The sequence below is a fragment of the Triplophysa dalaica genome, chromosome 10 (genome assembly GCF_015846415.1).
Source record: "Triplophysa dalaica isolate WHDGS20190420 chromosome 10, ASM1584641v1, whole genome shotgun sequence".
Taxonomy (NCBI): domain Eukaryota; kingdom Metazoa; phylum Chordata; class Actinopteri; order Cypriniformes; family Nemacheilidae; genus Triplophysa; species Triplophysa dalaica.
The window spans coordinates 8,521,402-8,535,604 of record NC_079551.1 but is presented as its reverse complement, the minus strand read 5'-3'; the positions used below and the strand labels follow the sequence as shown (position 1 = coordinate 8,535,604).

At 41.6% G+C, this 14,203-nt stretch overlaps 1 protein-coding gene across 8 annotated transcripts in view; it reads right to left on the bottom strand.

The window, feature by feature from the left end:
• patj (PATJ crumbs cell polarity complex component) overlaps positions 1 to 14,203 on the bottom strand; it is a 76,008-nt gene that overhangs the window by 16,993 nt on the left and 44,812 nt on the right. For all 8 annotated transcript variants that reach the window (XM_056759670.1, XM_056759671.1, XM_056759669.1 and 5 more), the window contains one exon: positions 1,511 to 1,707. In XM_056759670.1, coding sequence (XP_056615648.1) covers positions 1,511 to 1,707 — 197 coding nt within the window. The remainder of the gene's footprint in view (positions 1 to 1,510; positions 1,708 to 14,203) is intronic.

Here is a 14,203-nt window from a genome sequence, read left to right as displayed (position 1 = left end):
CTTGGAAATTGAAATAGTTGAAATTCATTTAGGTTACTGAAAATGTATTTAAGTTACTGAAGATATATTTAAAGGTTCAATGCGTCACTTTCTGGAGGATCTTTTGACAGAAATGCAACATAATATACGTATTTAAGGTCTTTGCACTTACAGCCCGAAATTTTTCGTATGTGTTTTTCAAAATGCTTGCCACGGATGCGAAAAACGAGAAAATCAAACACAGTCCGAATTTTTTATGACGGACGAAAATATCGGAGGCAGTGTGTATATGTGATTGACACAACGTGAGGTCGTAATAATTTTATAACGTGCAGAAATTTCGGACGCAAACATCAATGTGCAACTAAATGTGCAATGGGCTTTAGAGCCTCACATAATGAAGAGTTATGTTTTTATTATTTTAGAATGAGTTATGTCTATTTCATACACTGAGGGTACCCATGCATGGAATTCCTCATGTTGTTTCTACAGTAGCCCTAAAGGGACAAACTGCTCTACAGAGCGCGTTTCGTAAATACATTATTTCCTACGGCAAAGAAGCGAAAACGTGACAACATGTTGGTCCTGTGTCAGCCACCGTAGTGTTTGAAAGGGAGGGGGGGGAGTGGTGGAGTAAGCAGTCGGTTGCATTTCGGAATCTCACTGCTAGATGTCGCTAAATTTCATGCACTGGACCTTTTAGAATAAAAAAGTATGTAATTTGATTTTAAAAAAGGATATCCTAATATTTTCAGTACAAATTGCCCACAACCAAGTTATTATACACAAAACAAATTAGATGTCATTAGATGCTATTTAAAATGTAAATTAAGGAATAAGACAGTTGTGCGACTGTGTTGGATTTCTATTAATACATTATGCAACGCATTACGGTTTGTGTTACTTCTAGAGAGAGGGCAAGCGAGTTTTAAGAGAAACATTAATGAGAAAGACACAGAGAAAGATAATGAATCTCAGAGCAGGTGGCTTCATTTTAAATTCATCTGGCTGTTTGAGGAAAAAAGGCCACGCAGGATCGCTACTCTTGTACACATTTACATTTAGTCATTAAGCTGGTGCTTTTATCTGGAGCGACTTACAAATGAGGAACATCACAAGCAATTTATCATAGAAGAGATGACAAGTTTCAAGAGTACAGAAGCAAAAAGTTTAAAACAAACCGATGTGTTTTTTAAAGGTCGTGATGGTCTCAGTAGATCAGGTGAAGGTTGGAAGAGAGAGAGAGAGAGAGCAAAAAAACAGAAGAGCCATAGAACTAAATGAGGTTGATACTGAGTGAAGCCACTCATCTCCCCCAGGATTACAAGGGGCTCAACAAGAGAAGGCCATTACCCAGAGAGAGAGAAAATACAGCACAGAAAGAGAGACAGTTTTGCAGACCCCTCTAACACCGACCCATAAGGGATTCACAGAGTGACCCCAAACCATACATTTGTCACAAATCTACTGTCGGCTCCTTCAAGATCACCTAAACTTTCAACTATGCAAACCGACTAGCGAGTGTTCTTACCTCCAACAGCTCATCTCCCACTCTGATGCGTCCGTCCCGTCCGGCCGGACCACCGGCTGGGATCCCCACAACAAAAATGCTCATGCATGACCGATCCCTGTTTCCGGCCAGGCTGAGTCCCAAACCGTTGCGGTCTTTCTCCAGCTCCACGATCAGCAGCTCACCTGGCAGTTCCGCGTACCTCTGCCTGATCACTTCTGCAAGAGAGGCGGCGTGGGTCGTTACACATAAAATAAGAGTCAAAACAAAAGCTATTATGTTCCGAGAGGACAAGTACAATGATAAAGGTATTGTTTACATGAGTGCTTGTACACAGTAAACAGTATTGACATGTAATCTAACAAGCTGTGTGCGGGGCTCCAGGGAGCAAACACGATATTGGGCCGTATCTCATTTCAAGAACGGCCGCATTTATTTCGTCCTCAGTACATCGATGGGGCGTTAAGGATATCGGGTAATTGCGTGTTATTTGCGTCAACATATGTGCAGGGATAAGGTTGCATGCTTTTAACTTTAAAGCTAGTCGGAATCCATTTACATTTGGCTAATCTGAATCTGTTTCCCTCCCTATAAAAATAATATATGCGGTTGACCGTCGCTCACAAGGGAGATCATTTCGAAAAAGGGGGGTCCTTTTGAAAAAGGGGGGATCGTTTTGAACATGGCGATGAAAGACAAACTGTATAAATCTAAAATTGGTCAAGAAAGCCTTAGTAGTGCACAATTGAATCAGTTTTTGTCTGGACAAAAATGGCTTCTATTCAGGCAGCTGTCAACATTATGTTGCATTTCATGCAAAAGCTGCTTTTTTAAAAGGGGTAATGACTTCATCGCTCTCACTTTCTCTGAAGGCAACTTCATTCCTCAAAATTCTGTATTATTTGGCTGTTATTGAAATTTGGCAGGGCAAGACTTCAAGGGAGAGCGACGTTTTGACTCGTGAGCACCAGGAACATTTCATCATCTTTCCACCCAGCTGCTTCGGAACCTCAAAAGACTTCAATGGATGAAGAGGTTTTTGAGGGTTCTTCTGAAATCCCGTTCCTGAAAAAGACTTATAGGATGTTTTTGATCTATCAAAGGAGCCCGATGCTGACAGTCTCTGGATGACAGGGAATAAACCGAGACAAACCTTTTTAGATGGAGATGATCTCCCGACTGGCATTTCTAAAACTACAACGCATCGTATCTTCTCAACTTAGGACTTTGTTGTCGAGAAACCTCAAAATTTCAATAACTAAAAACAAAAATTTGTGAATGTAAACTAAATGTAGACAGATGATGGATGAACATGCAAGAACCATGAAAAGAGCTCTTTTTCGTTCCACGTCTTCTCAACTAGATACTTCAAACATTACCAAATGTTTTATTTTAATATCATGTGTTCTGAGCACACGTAAGTGAGGGCACTGGCCGAAAGTGTGGGTCACGTCTATCTAGAAGGCCTATCCATAACCTTTCACATTATAACAGCATACCCTTGCTTTTATTTCCTATTTTACGGCATTGTGTTTCTTTAGGGGGACATTGTGAAACGCAAGCACCACATGAGAGGCCTAATTAAAAGCTTTAGGATGACATAAACCTTCGGCAAATGAATGGAGCGAGAACATCGCACCTCCTGCATGAGGAGAGAGAGAGTGAGTTAGGTTCAAATAAACAGGTCTGTCTGTTTCTGATAACTGCCACAGTCCATTAAAAGCCGATCTAACACCTCATCTGCAGAACAGAAAGATAATGAAATAAAAACATTAAATAAATATTAATGAAAAAAGTAAAATGAGTAATGGACTGTGTTAACATACTAAAAATATATTATGTAGGAGTGTTATAATATATTGACACATCGCAATACAAAAACATTAAGATATGTATCGTAATTCTATGGCAATGTATTTTTAAGTGTAACTTATTTTTATATATTTATGTTAAAAATTATTTTTATTTTTCTGTGACAGATCTATTGAGTTTTTATTTGTTACATATAGATGGTTGAATTAAACCTGGCATGTTGTCAATTATATTACAAACATATACAATTATATAATTACAAATGTTTTGGGGAAAATCCGTTATTTGAGTGTCAGTTCTTATTTTTATTAAAAAAATATATATATTGTGATGCAAAACCCAGCATCTTGTATCGTATCGAACCGTGAGCTGAGCATATAGTTACACCCCTAATATTAATCAATATTTTTGAACACGTTTTTATTTATTAAAATATTTAAAATGTATGTTTTAATGAAAAAAAAAATATATATATTTAATTTAACTATTAAAAACTATTGAAGAACTGTAAAAAAGGACATCTTATCCTCAGACCTCAAAGTAACCTTCCTCGTACGTTTTGGGTAAAACCAAGTCATCCTATAAAGTGTACGATAGAATTAAAATTTTTGCCTTGTCAACACACAAAAAAATGACCGTCTCAGCTTAGACCAGACAATCAGATGGAGTAGACTATATGCTTTTGATCAGAGCTCAGGAACCCTTGGATTGGATCAGACAGTCAATCAGAAAACACAAACTATGAATGACCCAACAGGCACACAGGCCCACACTGATGACTGACTCATCCACAACATGGCATCATATAGAAAAAGGGAAACCCCATAACACCTGACCTTTACTACTCCATCATTTCTAATGGTAAGTCAGTGCCAAACAACTATTGGCTTAAGCTCAAAGACTTTCTGCATGTGCCAGGCGGACTGCATAAACTACAGCAATGAGAAAGAAACCTTGTCTTTACAACAGTTTTACTCCACTACACAGATACTGAATAGCAGACAGCTCTTCCCAAAAGTGCATTTGGCCCTCATCTGAGGGAGTACCTTCTACGTGAACTCTTTTAAATGGTCAGCTCACCCAAATTGAAAAATTCGTTCTTCATTTAATCACCCTCTAGTCGATACAAATCTGTGTAAATGTCTTTGTTCTGTGGAACACAGAAAAAAGATATTGGACGAATGCTTGTAACCGAACAGTGCTTGGCCGCCATTGACCACCATAGTAGGAAAAATGTCAAGGGTACTCAAAAGTGCCACAGAACGGTTTGCTTTCCTACATTCTTCAAAATATCTTCTTTCGTGTTCAACAGAACAAAGAAATTGATGCAATTTATTAACAAATACAATTTGACTTTGCTGATAGCAAAAAAAAGGAGGAACGTACCGCAATACATCATTCAACATTAACTTATTTTTTCAGCATAACTCTCTCTCTATCACTAGCCGCGGGATGGATCACTGCAGCATCCACACAAATCCATCCCAGGCTAGTCCTTTATCACAGCCTTAAGAGATCACAGCATTCCTCACCTTGGTCATTACCGGCTGGCGCCTTTAAATCGATCCGTCTGCTCGAACTCTCATTTCTCTCAGGCTCCGGACAAAACCTTGAGGAGCCCACAAGGGTTAAACAAACCACCTAGCATCGTTCATTTGGGTAACAAGTCCTTTCGAGAGTACTATTCGCGTGTTTGTGGGTCAAACGAATGACAAAGAATTTAGGGAAAAAGAGAACCTAAGGTATGTCCAACAAGGCTCTGATTTCCCGGGATGAGGATTACAAGCGCCCCCAGTGACTGGCACTTCATTGTTATGATAGCTAAAGACGTGTGAAGCGAAAGCATGGGCTCTCGCACACATCTGCAGGGGAGGCAGACCAGCTGCTGGTGGTTCATTTAGAAAACAGTGAGAATTTAAGATGATGGGAATGGCTGAACGGAATGAGAGGGATGGGAAAGGTCAGAAACGTTCTGGGATGCTGGCATTACACCTGGCTAAACAAATTTTTGTATCATTTGTCCACATTCATGTCACGTCACTCTTTCTTCTGTAGAACACAAAAGAAGATATTTCGAGAAATGTCTCCTTGGTTTTATGTCCACACAATGGAAGTCAACAGGGGTCAATGTTGTTTGGTTACCCACGTTCTTCAAAATATCTTCTTTTGTGTTCTAGAGAAGAAAGAGCTAATGATGTAAATCAATTATTTTGGGGGAACTGTCCCTTTAAGGGGCTGATGAGATGTTCGAAACGCGAGGTGCACTGCTCTTCTGGTTCACTCTTTAAAAAGAGCAGCGCGCATCATTTTATGTTGCTAGGTAACCACCGAAACGGCTATCCTGTAAGTTAAGGAATATAGCGCGGGCGTTCTAGTTGATGTTATCTGTCATATTATCAGAAACTTGAAAAAAGTACAAGCAGAGGGAGCTCGCTTTGACCTTCCTCTGTTAACCCGCATCAGCCAACACAAGTGTCTACTTCATCATTACAGTCTCTGGACATTTCAAGTATTTTTTAACGTTCCTGATAGGACGTAGGCACGAGAGGGGCGGCAATGCCTTTGAACTTGAATACTACAACATGTTACTCTAAAAAAAAGAATAATCTTCATTAATTATTTGAATAGGTCTGGTAAACGGGTAGGAACGGAGAACATCAGTCTTTGATGTTGGTAAGCGAATGTGTGCGAACAGAATCAATTTTGCGGAAAGGAGGGTTGTAATCAAGAGGGACGTGCAGGTGTGGCTCGGGATAATTCAATATTTGTCTCTCAAATTGAATTCTGCTGGAAGGAGGTGGGGATAATCTGATAGCCCGTCCCTGGGTGACGGGGGATGCGCTTGGTGCCTACACACGTGCTCGCGAGCATCTGCCTCCATGTGAAAACACAAATGTTACTGGGATGTGCATGTAATGTGGTGATTTCTTTTGGGGTTTATGCCCCGTTTCTCCTTCAAAATGACCTCGATAGTAAAACTAACCACATCGAAAAACAAATGACACATTACGAATTGAAAAATATCCAACGTGGATGATAAACAATAACAACTTTCACATCGTTTCAGTCAAATATTGTTTTCCCTTAAGCCCGCAAGAGAGATACTGAGGCACAGAGATCTTTCCAGCTTTCTCAAACAATCTTCTGCACACATTTGAACATCTCCTGGTGTGTCAACAATTATTACATTGTTTGTTTTTGCATGATTACCATTTATTGTCTTCTAAACAAGCACCAACTTGCCGATATCATTCCAAATTTTCATTAAATCAGCATTTCTACATGTATTGTGGCCATTCCAGTCCAGTGTCTGAGTTTCAACAAAATCAAACCTTAACACTGACAAAGTCATTCAACAGCAACATGAACGACTGACAGCATGACAAGACACATGAAAATCGAGGTTATCACATTAAAATACTTATTTTACTTTTACTTTTCTTATATACATGTGCAAATATGACTGTTGTATTGCTTTAAAGAGAATATAAACTTGTTTTCTTTGCGGTATTTGAGGTCTTAAAAATACAGAGCATATTTTCTGTTATCTTGACCTGCTTCTCGAGTTTTTAATATCTGCAAATAAAAGTAAATAGAAACAATATTTTTGTTGGAAATTCGGGAGAAATAGTGTTAGAAGTTTACAGAATGAATTATTTATTTTTTATTTCGCCTAAACGCATCCCAATGAATAGTAAATTTAGCAAAACAGAAAATAATTGTGAAATGGTTTCTTTTCTTTTTCCGCGGCTGTATGTTTTGTTTACATGTACATTAATGCATTAGGCAGATGCTTTTATCCCAAGTGACTTTGCATTGCATTGTATTATACATTTGTTTCCGACTATGTGGAATCCCCAGGGATTGAACCCGTGACCTTGGCATTGCTAGTGCCATGCTCTAACCACTGAGCCACAGTAAAGCTTTTTATTTGTACCAACTCAAGTGTACCAATAATTGTGATACATTAAAACTGTAAAAGACAAAGTCAGAGTGGGAGAGAGAGTTTGGTTCTTCAGGTGGTTGGCTTTGGTTAAAACACTCTTCTGTCTATACTGCAATTCCTAAAGTGTGTGAAATCTCTGCATTGTCCCTGCAGCACCGCACACATTTCAACACACACACACACACCTAAAAAGCACTTTCATGAACGCAGGGTTTTCATCTGTCAGTGCTCACAGTGTGTGTGTGTGTGTGTGTGTGCACGAGCACTGCAGTGTATTTCTGCAGCCTCATTTGTTCACACACACATCTGTATTTTAAACACTGTGATGCACCATCACTGCAGTGTTCATATTAGCAGTCAGATCAGCGCATACACAACTGTACACACACACGCACACACACCTGTCCACTTACTCCTGCTAAATAACAACCAGTGCCAACAGTTGAGGAGAGATATACGAATTATGCAGGTCATGCCATTGAAATGATTGACGAGAAAACTACTGAATCATTTTTAAGACTATATAAAGAAACACAGTCTACACTTATAACACTTTTATGTGTCACTTTTCAGCTCGCTTTCGTTATACTGTACGGCATAACGAAGTTCACCTTGTGATTCACAAAAGAAGGTCAAACGGGTTTGCAGTGACAAACATGAGCAAACAATGACTGATTTGAGACATCTTTTGTTGACGTTTCTGAAAGTATAAACAGACATCACTCTAATATTTACATACAGTAATTTCTATATTTATCATTACCCCCAAACAAGCCTGACACTAATAACTGCCGCACCATCTGACACTTCTGCTAAATAAGCGTACGTCTGATTTACATAACACTTACGCTCAAACCATGGAGCTTAACGACGACACGTTCAATTAGACAATATCACACTGTGTCTTTATTAAAGCGCTGTGGATGCCAGCACCCCCCGCGCCAATCTCGTTTCAGAGTAGCGGTACGCCCCGGCAAAGTCTGTTATCGTGCCACTCTGAGGCCAAGTTTCGCCTCTGGTGAGGTACTTGCGTCATAGAAAGTCCAGAGTCTACTTGGATGTTAGAAGGCCTATATTTCTACAGTTGCAGGCAAAAATCACAACTAAACAGCATATTTCCGATCAATAATTGAACATTACATGAACTGTTTCATAAAACAGTTTGCTAGGCGTGAATTACGCAACGAAAAAAACAAACACCATTGCCGATGTCGCCTCATCAATTGCGCCTGCGCACAGGCTGTCAAGCGCCCTACGAGAATCCCGGCCCGAAGAATCGTTAGTATTTATTGATTGACGATTGGCTCGTTTTACTGGGAGGCGGGACTTCCTTCGCTACATCGGCCAAATTGAGCGTTGCATTCCTCACCATTCATTGTAACAGCAGTGGTGTAAATATTAATATACTTCCCGCGGGTCAGACTGAGCTTCTGACGAAAGCTGAAGAGGATGCAGCTAATGGCTTGGCTGCGGGGTGAGCTGAGAGACTTTTAAAGGTTGCATTGACCCCCTGTGACACCGCGTATCGCTGATGCAGGATCTCCTCTGGCGCGGGACTCAGACGCAATTGATCTTTAACTTGTCACACGCTGGGGATTACATTTGCGGTTTGAAATGATGAGCCGTTTAAGCGCATACACACACACAGGCTTGCTTTTACTGTGTGGTGTGGGTTTGATATGCTCAGACTGTCGAGTTTAATGAGAGAGAGATAGTGTAGCGAAAGAGGGACAATATCTCAATCATGTTGCATGCATTTTTCAAAATGACACTTGCATGTGAATGCAGTAAGACACCGTTGTCAAGAGATTGTGGAGAATGAGTAAAAGAGAAGGAAAGAGAGAAATCTTAGCTCAAGGTGGCTCATCTGTGCCAATACTATACATGGATTTATGAAATGAAGAGGACAGTGTTTACACATTGAGTCAGAATAATGCTGCCCAATGCATTAGAAAGAGAGAGAGAGAGAGAGAGACAGAGATAGTCATATTATGCTTTTAAAGATAATGGTTAACAGTTATGAAGAGAGAGACAGACACAAAGAGACGGACAGGTCCAGGCAGACACAGAGTGGAAACAGGTATATAGAGAGAAGGACAGGCCAAGAGAGAAAGAGAAAGGCACTGAGGAGGAGAAAGACAGAAGAAGCAGGCGCAGATAGAGAGACCGGCCAAGGAAGAGAGACAGGAAGGCACCAATAAAGAGACAGGCATAGGAATAGTGACTAGCAAAGGCAGGCAAGGATGGAGAGACAGGCTAAAGGAGAGAGAAAGGAAGGCACAGATGGACATAAGTAGTTTGAATAAAGACAGGAACTGAGCAACAGACAGGGAGAGAGACAGGCAAGACAGACTGAAAAAAGACAGGCTCAGATGAAGAGACAGGCAAAGGAACAGAGAGACGGGCACTGAGAAAAAGAGACAGGCTGAGAGAGAGACAGGAAGGCACAGATGGACATATAGGTAGAGAGAGAGACAAGCACTAAGAAAGTGAACATAAACAGATGGAGAGACAGGCAGTGAAAGAGAGACAGGCTTTGAGGAAGGGACAGGAAGGCACAAGCAGGGATATAGGAAGAGAGACAGGCACTAAGAAAGTGAACATACACAGATGAAGAGAGACAGGCACTGAGAAAAAGAGACAGGCTGAGAGAGAGAGACAGGAAGGCACAGATGGACATATAGGTAGAGAGAGACAAGCACTGAGAAAGTTAACGCAAACAGATGGAGAGACAGGCAGTGAAAGAGAGACAGGCTTTGAGGAAGGGACAGGAAGGCACAAGCAGAGATATAGGTAGAGAGACAGGCACTAAGAAAGTGAACAAACACAGATGAAGAGAGACAGGCACTGAGAAAGAGACAGGATGAGGGAGAGACAGCCGTGCAGAAAAAGAGAGACGGGCACTAATACACACAGACTGAGAAACGAGCGAAAAGCGGCAGGCGCTGAGAAAGATACATGCACGGGAAGAGATCCAGTCACATTGCTTTGTAAAACTGCAGAGCTACTTTTCACACAGCCCACAGAGGGCACAAAGTGCGCGTCTGCGACAAACACAGCAGAAAGAGTCCGAACCATCCGGTTTCTGCATTACCCCCTGGCTTAAACCCCGAATACACCGCTGTGCTTCAGTGACCATGAACAAACACACACAGGTGCATGCACAAGGTTAAACACAAGCACACACACCACCGGCGATTACAGCGCAGGACAAATCAAACACTGACCTGACACCATGGTCCATCCTTTACACTGGCTGCACACCAGATCTTACGGTATCCATACAGTACGTCCCTCTGCGCGTGTGTGTTGGTGTCAGCGGAGCGCTACTGTTAGTCGGTCCAACCAGAGGTGAGAAGTCATGGTGTTGTGCGAGCCAGCGTGGGCGCTCGATCTGAACACAGCAAGCAGTGAGAGAGCAGCGCTGTGCTCGGTGTGTGCGTAACTGATCTCGCTCTACACACACACACACACACACACACACACGCACACGGCTCGGCATCCCTACCCCTCCCTCGCAAATTTCTCTTTCAGTCTTCTCTGTATATACAAACAAAGCTGTTTCAGTTTCCTGTCAGTAGCATTTTACCATCTCCACATGTAGTGTTTAAAATTCTGTCATCATTTGCTCATCCTCATGTCATTCCAAACCCTGCAGTACACAAAAGAAGATATTTTGAAGAATGATGGCAACCCAACAACATTGGCCCCCATTGACATCCCTTGTATGGACACAAAACCACAGAGACATTTCTCGAAATATCTTTTGTGTTCCACAGAAGAGTCACAGAAAATGGATTTTTTTCTGCGCACTGTCCCTTTAATTCTGCAAAATTAGGGGTCGATCCTCTGTCCCCATGTGGTTTAAAGACATAATGGTATATTGATCACAGCTTCCTTTGTCAATCCACAGGTTTTGTAATGCTTCTGTCTTACAACACACACGCAGAGCGCTGCTGTTATTACTCTCTTCCACATGTGAATAGCCAGAGGCTCGAGTCAGCACAGAACAATTTGTCACGAAATAAGACTCGCGAATTGCCAATTCGACTTCAGAGTGGAAAGCGGCGTCGCTCTGCTCTAGCATGTCTAATACGCGTCGCTCTCGCTCTCTCCGGGGCAACGCACCGGCAAAGATTTACAAACCCCTTTTGGTGTGCTTGAAAGATTACGATTTTTACCCAAATACCCTAATGCAAAGCTTTTCCGGAAAGTTCTTCATTGGTGCGAGCTGATTTCATTCGCTCAGTCCCGTACTACAATTAGCCGGGCATGTGGGAGGAAACGGTCCGATTAACCAATCACAAAGGAGCCCGTCTGCTTTCAAGCCCATTACGCCTCCACTGAAGCGCAGCTCCCAACAACCGAGTGCACGAATCTGCACCTCGCAAGGAATGCACAGCGACGTTCCGAAGCTTTTGTTGTCGAACAGACAAATTGCTCTAGAATCAAACACGTGTACGCCAGAGGGCCGTCTGTATCGGCACATCGGTCACGATTGCAAACAGCTTGGACTTTGCGGGTTGTTTTTGTTGATTGATGGTAGGTGTCAGTAATTGGTAAACCACGCTGAGACCGTAATGATGTCTTTGATACTATTCGGGGCTAAAAGACAGATTAAAGATCACATTTGTCCGAGACCCGAGCGAGAAGTGGTAACGGATTTGTGATTGGAGATTTATTCTCTGTGAAACGATAGCGGCGAGATGGGAGGGGTAAACAAGTAAATTAAACCGACAGATGAGGATTGAGCCGTAATGAATGGTGAGACACAAACCGGCATGCGTTTAGCCGAACGAGGGTGCTTGATTCATCCCGGAGAAGGCTCGATCATCCCTGCGTGGAGGTCCATCTTCAAAAATCGAGCAAAGTAACACAACAATGCTTTGTAAAGACCTCACAAGGAAGTTTCATTCTGTGATCACTTTGCTTTCAACCAGACGGGGAATTTCACACTGACGTGAGGGAGAGCCAGCCAGTCCGTCCCTCAATTGGCATTATGAGGAGCACAGAAGCTATCGTCTCTAAATTAAGACACCGAGGGGACGAGAATAATGTTCTTTACGCAAGGACAACCAAATCACCAGGAGCTGTTTTATGTTGTGTATGGAATTTATTTTAAGCACCAGCGAAAAGACCAAAGCGGCGTCATTAAATGGGCTGTGAAAATACAGATTGCATAGTGCACTCACTTATGTGTTCCTTTGCTTTGCTTTGAGAGCAAAATCAATGTTGTTAGTTTCATAAAGGCGTTGTACGCCTGAAATAAAGACTTCACATGTTTCTCCAAAGGCAAGTCCCTATGCTATTACAAACCCGTACGGACCTTCTTTTTTCTGTGAAACTTGTCTTGTCTGTTAAAGAGATAGTCCACCCAAAAATTTACTCACCCTTAAGTTGTTCCAAGCCTGTATAAATTTGTATGTTCTGTTGAACACGAGATATTTCGAAGAATTAAGCAAATCAGTTTTTGAGCACCTTTGGCAAACATTTACATATTTCCTACTGTGGTGCGTCAATATTTTTTGTTGCTTACATTCAACTTAAAGAAACGTATACATGTTTAGAACAACTTTTGGATGGGGAGTAACCCTTTAATGGCGTTACACACATACTCACGCATTACAGAAAATTCCTCACCGTGTCTCACAAAAAAACATGCACAGAAAAATACAACAAGAAGCCATTTGGTTTTTTAAATGACACGAGGAGGAGAATGACAACAGAATTTGTTATTTTAGGTGTGCTGGCCCTTTAAGATAGCATCTGGCAAGTCAGTATGCTACCTTTCATAATCAAGATAACAATGCTCAGCTTTCAAATCAGATCAATGACAGAATGTTTAGCTTACTAATGGCTAACCGGTGAGTCTTTACTCTCAGCTACAGAGAGAGAGAGAGAGAGAGAGAGAGAGACAGAGAGAGGAGAGACAGAGAGAGGAAAGAGAGAAAGAGGAAAGTGAGAGAGAGAGGGAAGAGAGTGGAAAGAGGAAAGATGGAAGAGAGAGGGAGAGAGAGAGAGGGAGAGAGAGGAGAGAGAGAAGGGAGAGACGGAGAAAGAGAGAGAGAGGCTCGATTTCTGTTTTTATATATTACATATATTATAAACCACTTTAAGTTGCATACATCATACTTTATTTTATTACTATAATGATCTGTTTGTTAACATACTTTCACGATTTGTATGCAATACGAATGTGCATTTTGTCAAGCACACTATATATGAAATTGAAGTTGAGAGAGAGGGAGAGAGATTTGTTGGTTTGTTTTGGTGCAGGACCTGTTTTATTTTCTAGTGAGTGTATATGAATTAAGACGAAAGCTGAAGAAACTGGGACGGCACCATACAGCTCTTAGAAAACTGCAAAACACTCTAATACTGACCTAGACGCACCCTTGTGGGGGAAAGTGTCCTAAATACACATATACACAACAATGGAGCGATCAAGACCAAGAGTGTTTGCGGTTTCTTCACAGTGAAAAAAGGATAAAAAGCAGCAGACAAAATCAAAACAAAAATATCTGTCGAGAACGGACATAAAATAGTGACTTCTACTTTTATATAAATGCAAAATTAAAAAGTAGTGATGAAATGATGAACTCCGGGCACATGTGGTTGGATTCACATCCTTTACTTTCTACATGAACTGCATGGTTTCTGTTAATCACTACACAAAATGTTACGCAAACAACCAAGAAGTCACGTTCTCCCCCCATTACGCAAGTAGACCATTTCCATGATGCGCTGAAGATTAAGCATGAGGTAACTGGGACGGGGCCAGAGCTGTCAGGGTGTGTATTCACAGCGCTGGCAGCTGTGCAGAGTTCGGCAGCACTCTGAAAAGGGCGTGTATGTCTCCGTTATTAATGGTTGAGCGGAGCCGTCTCATAACTCTGACATTAGGAAGACGCCGGTGATAATTACGGCCCTATCTCTGGTCCTGGATCAGTGTGTCC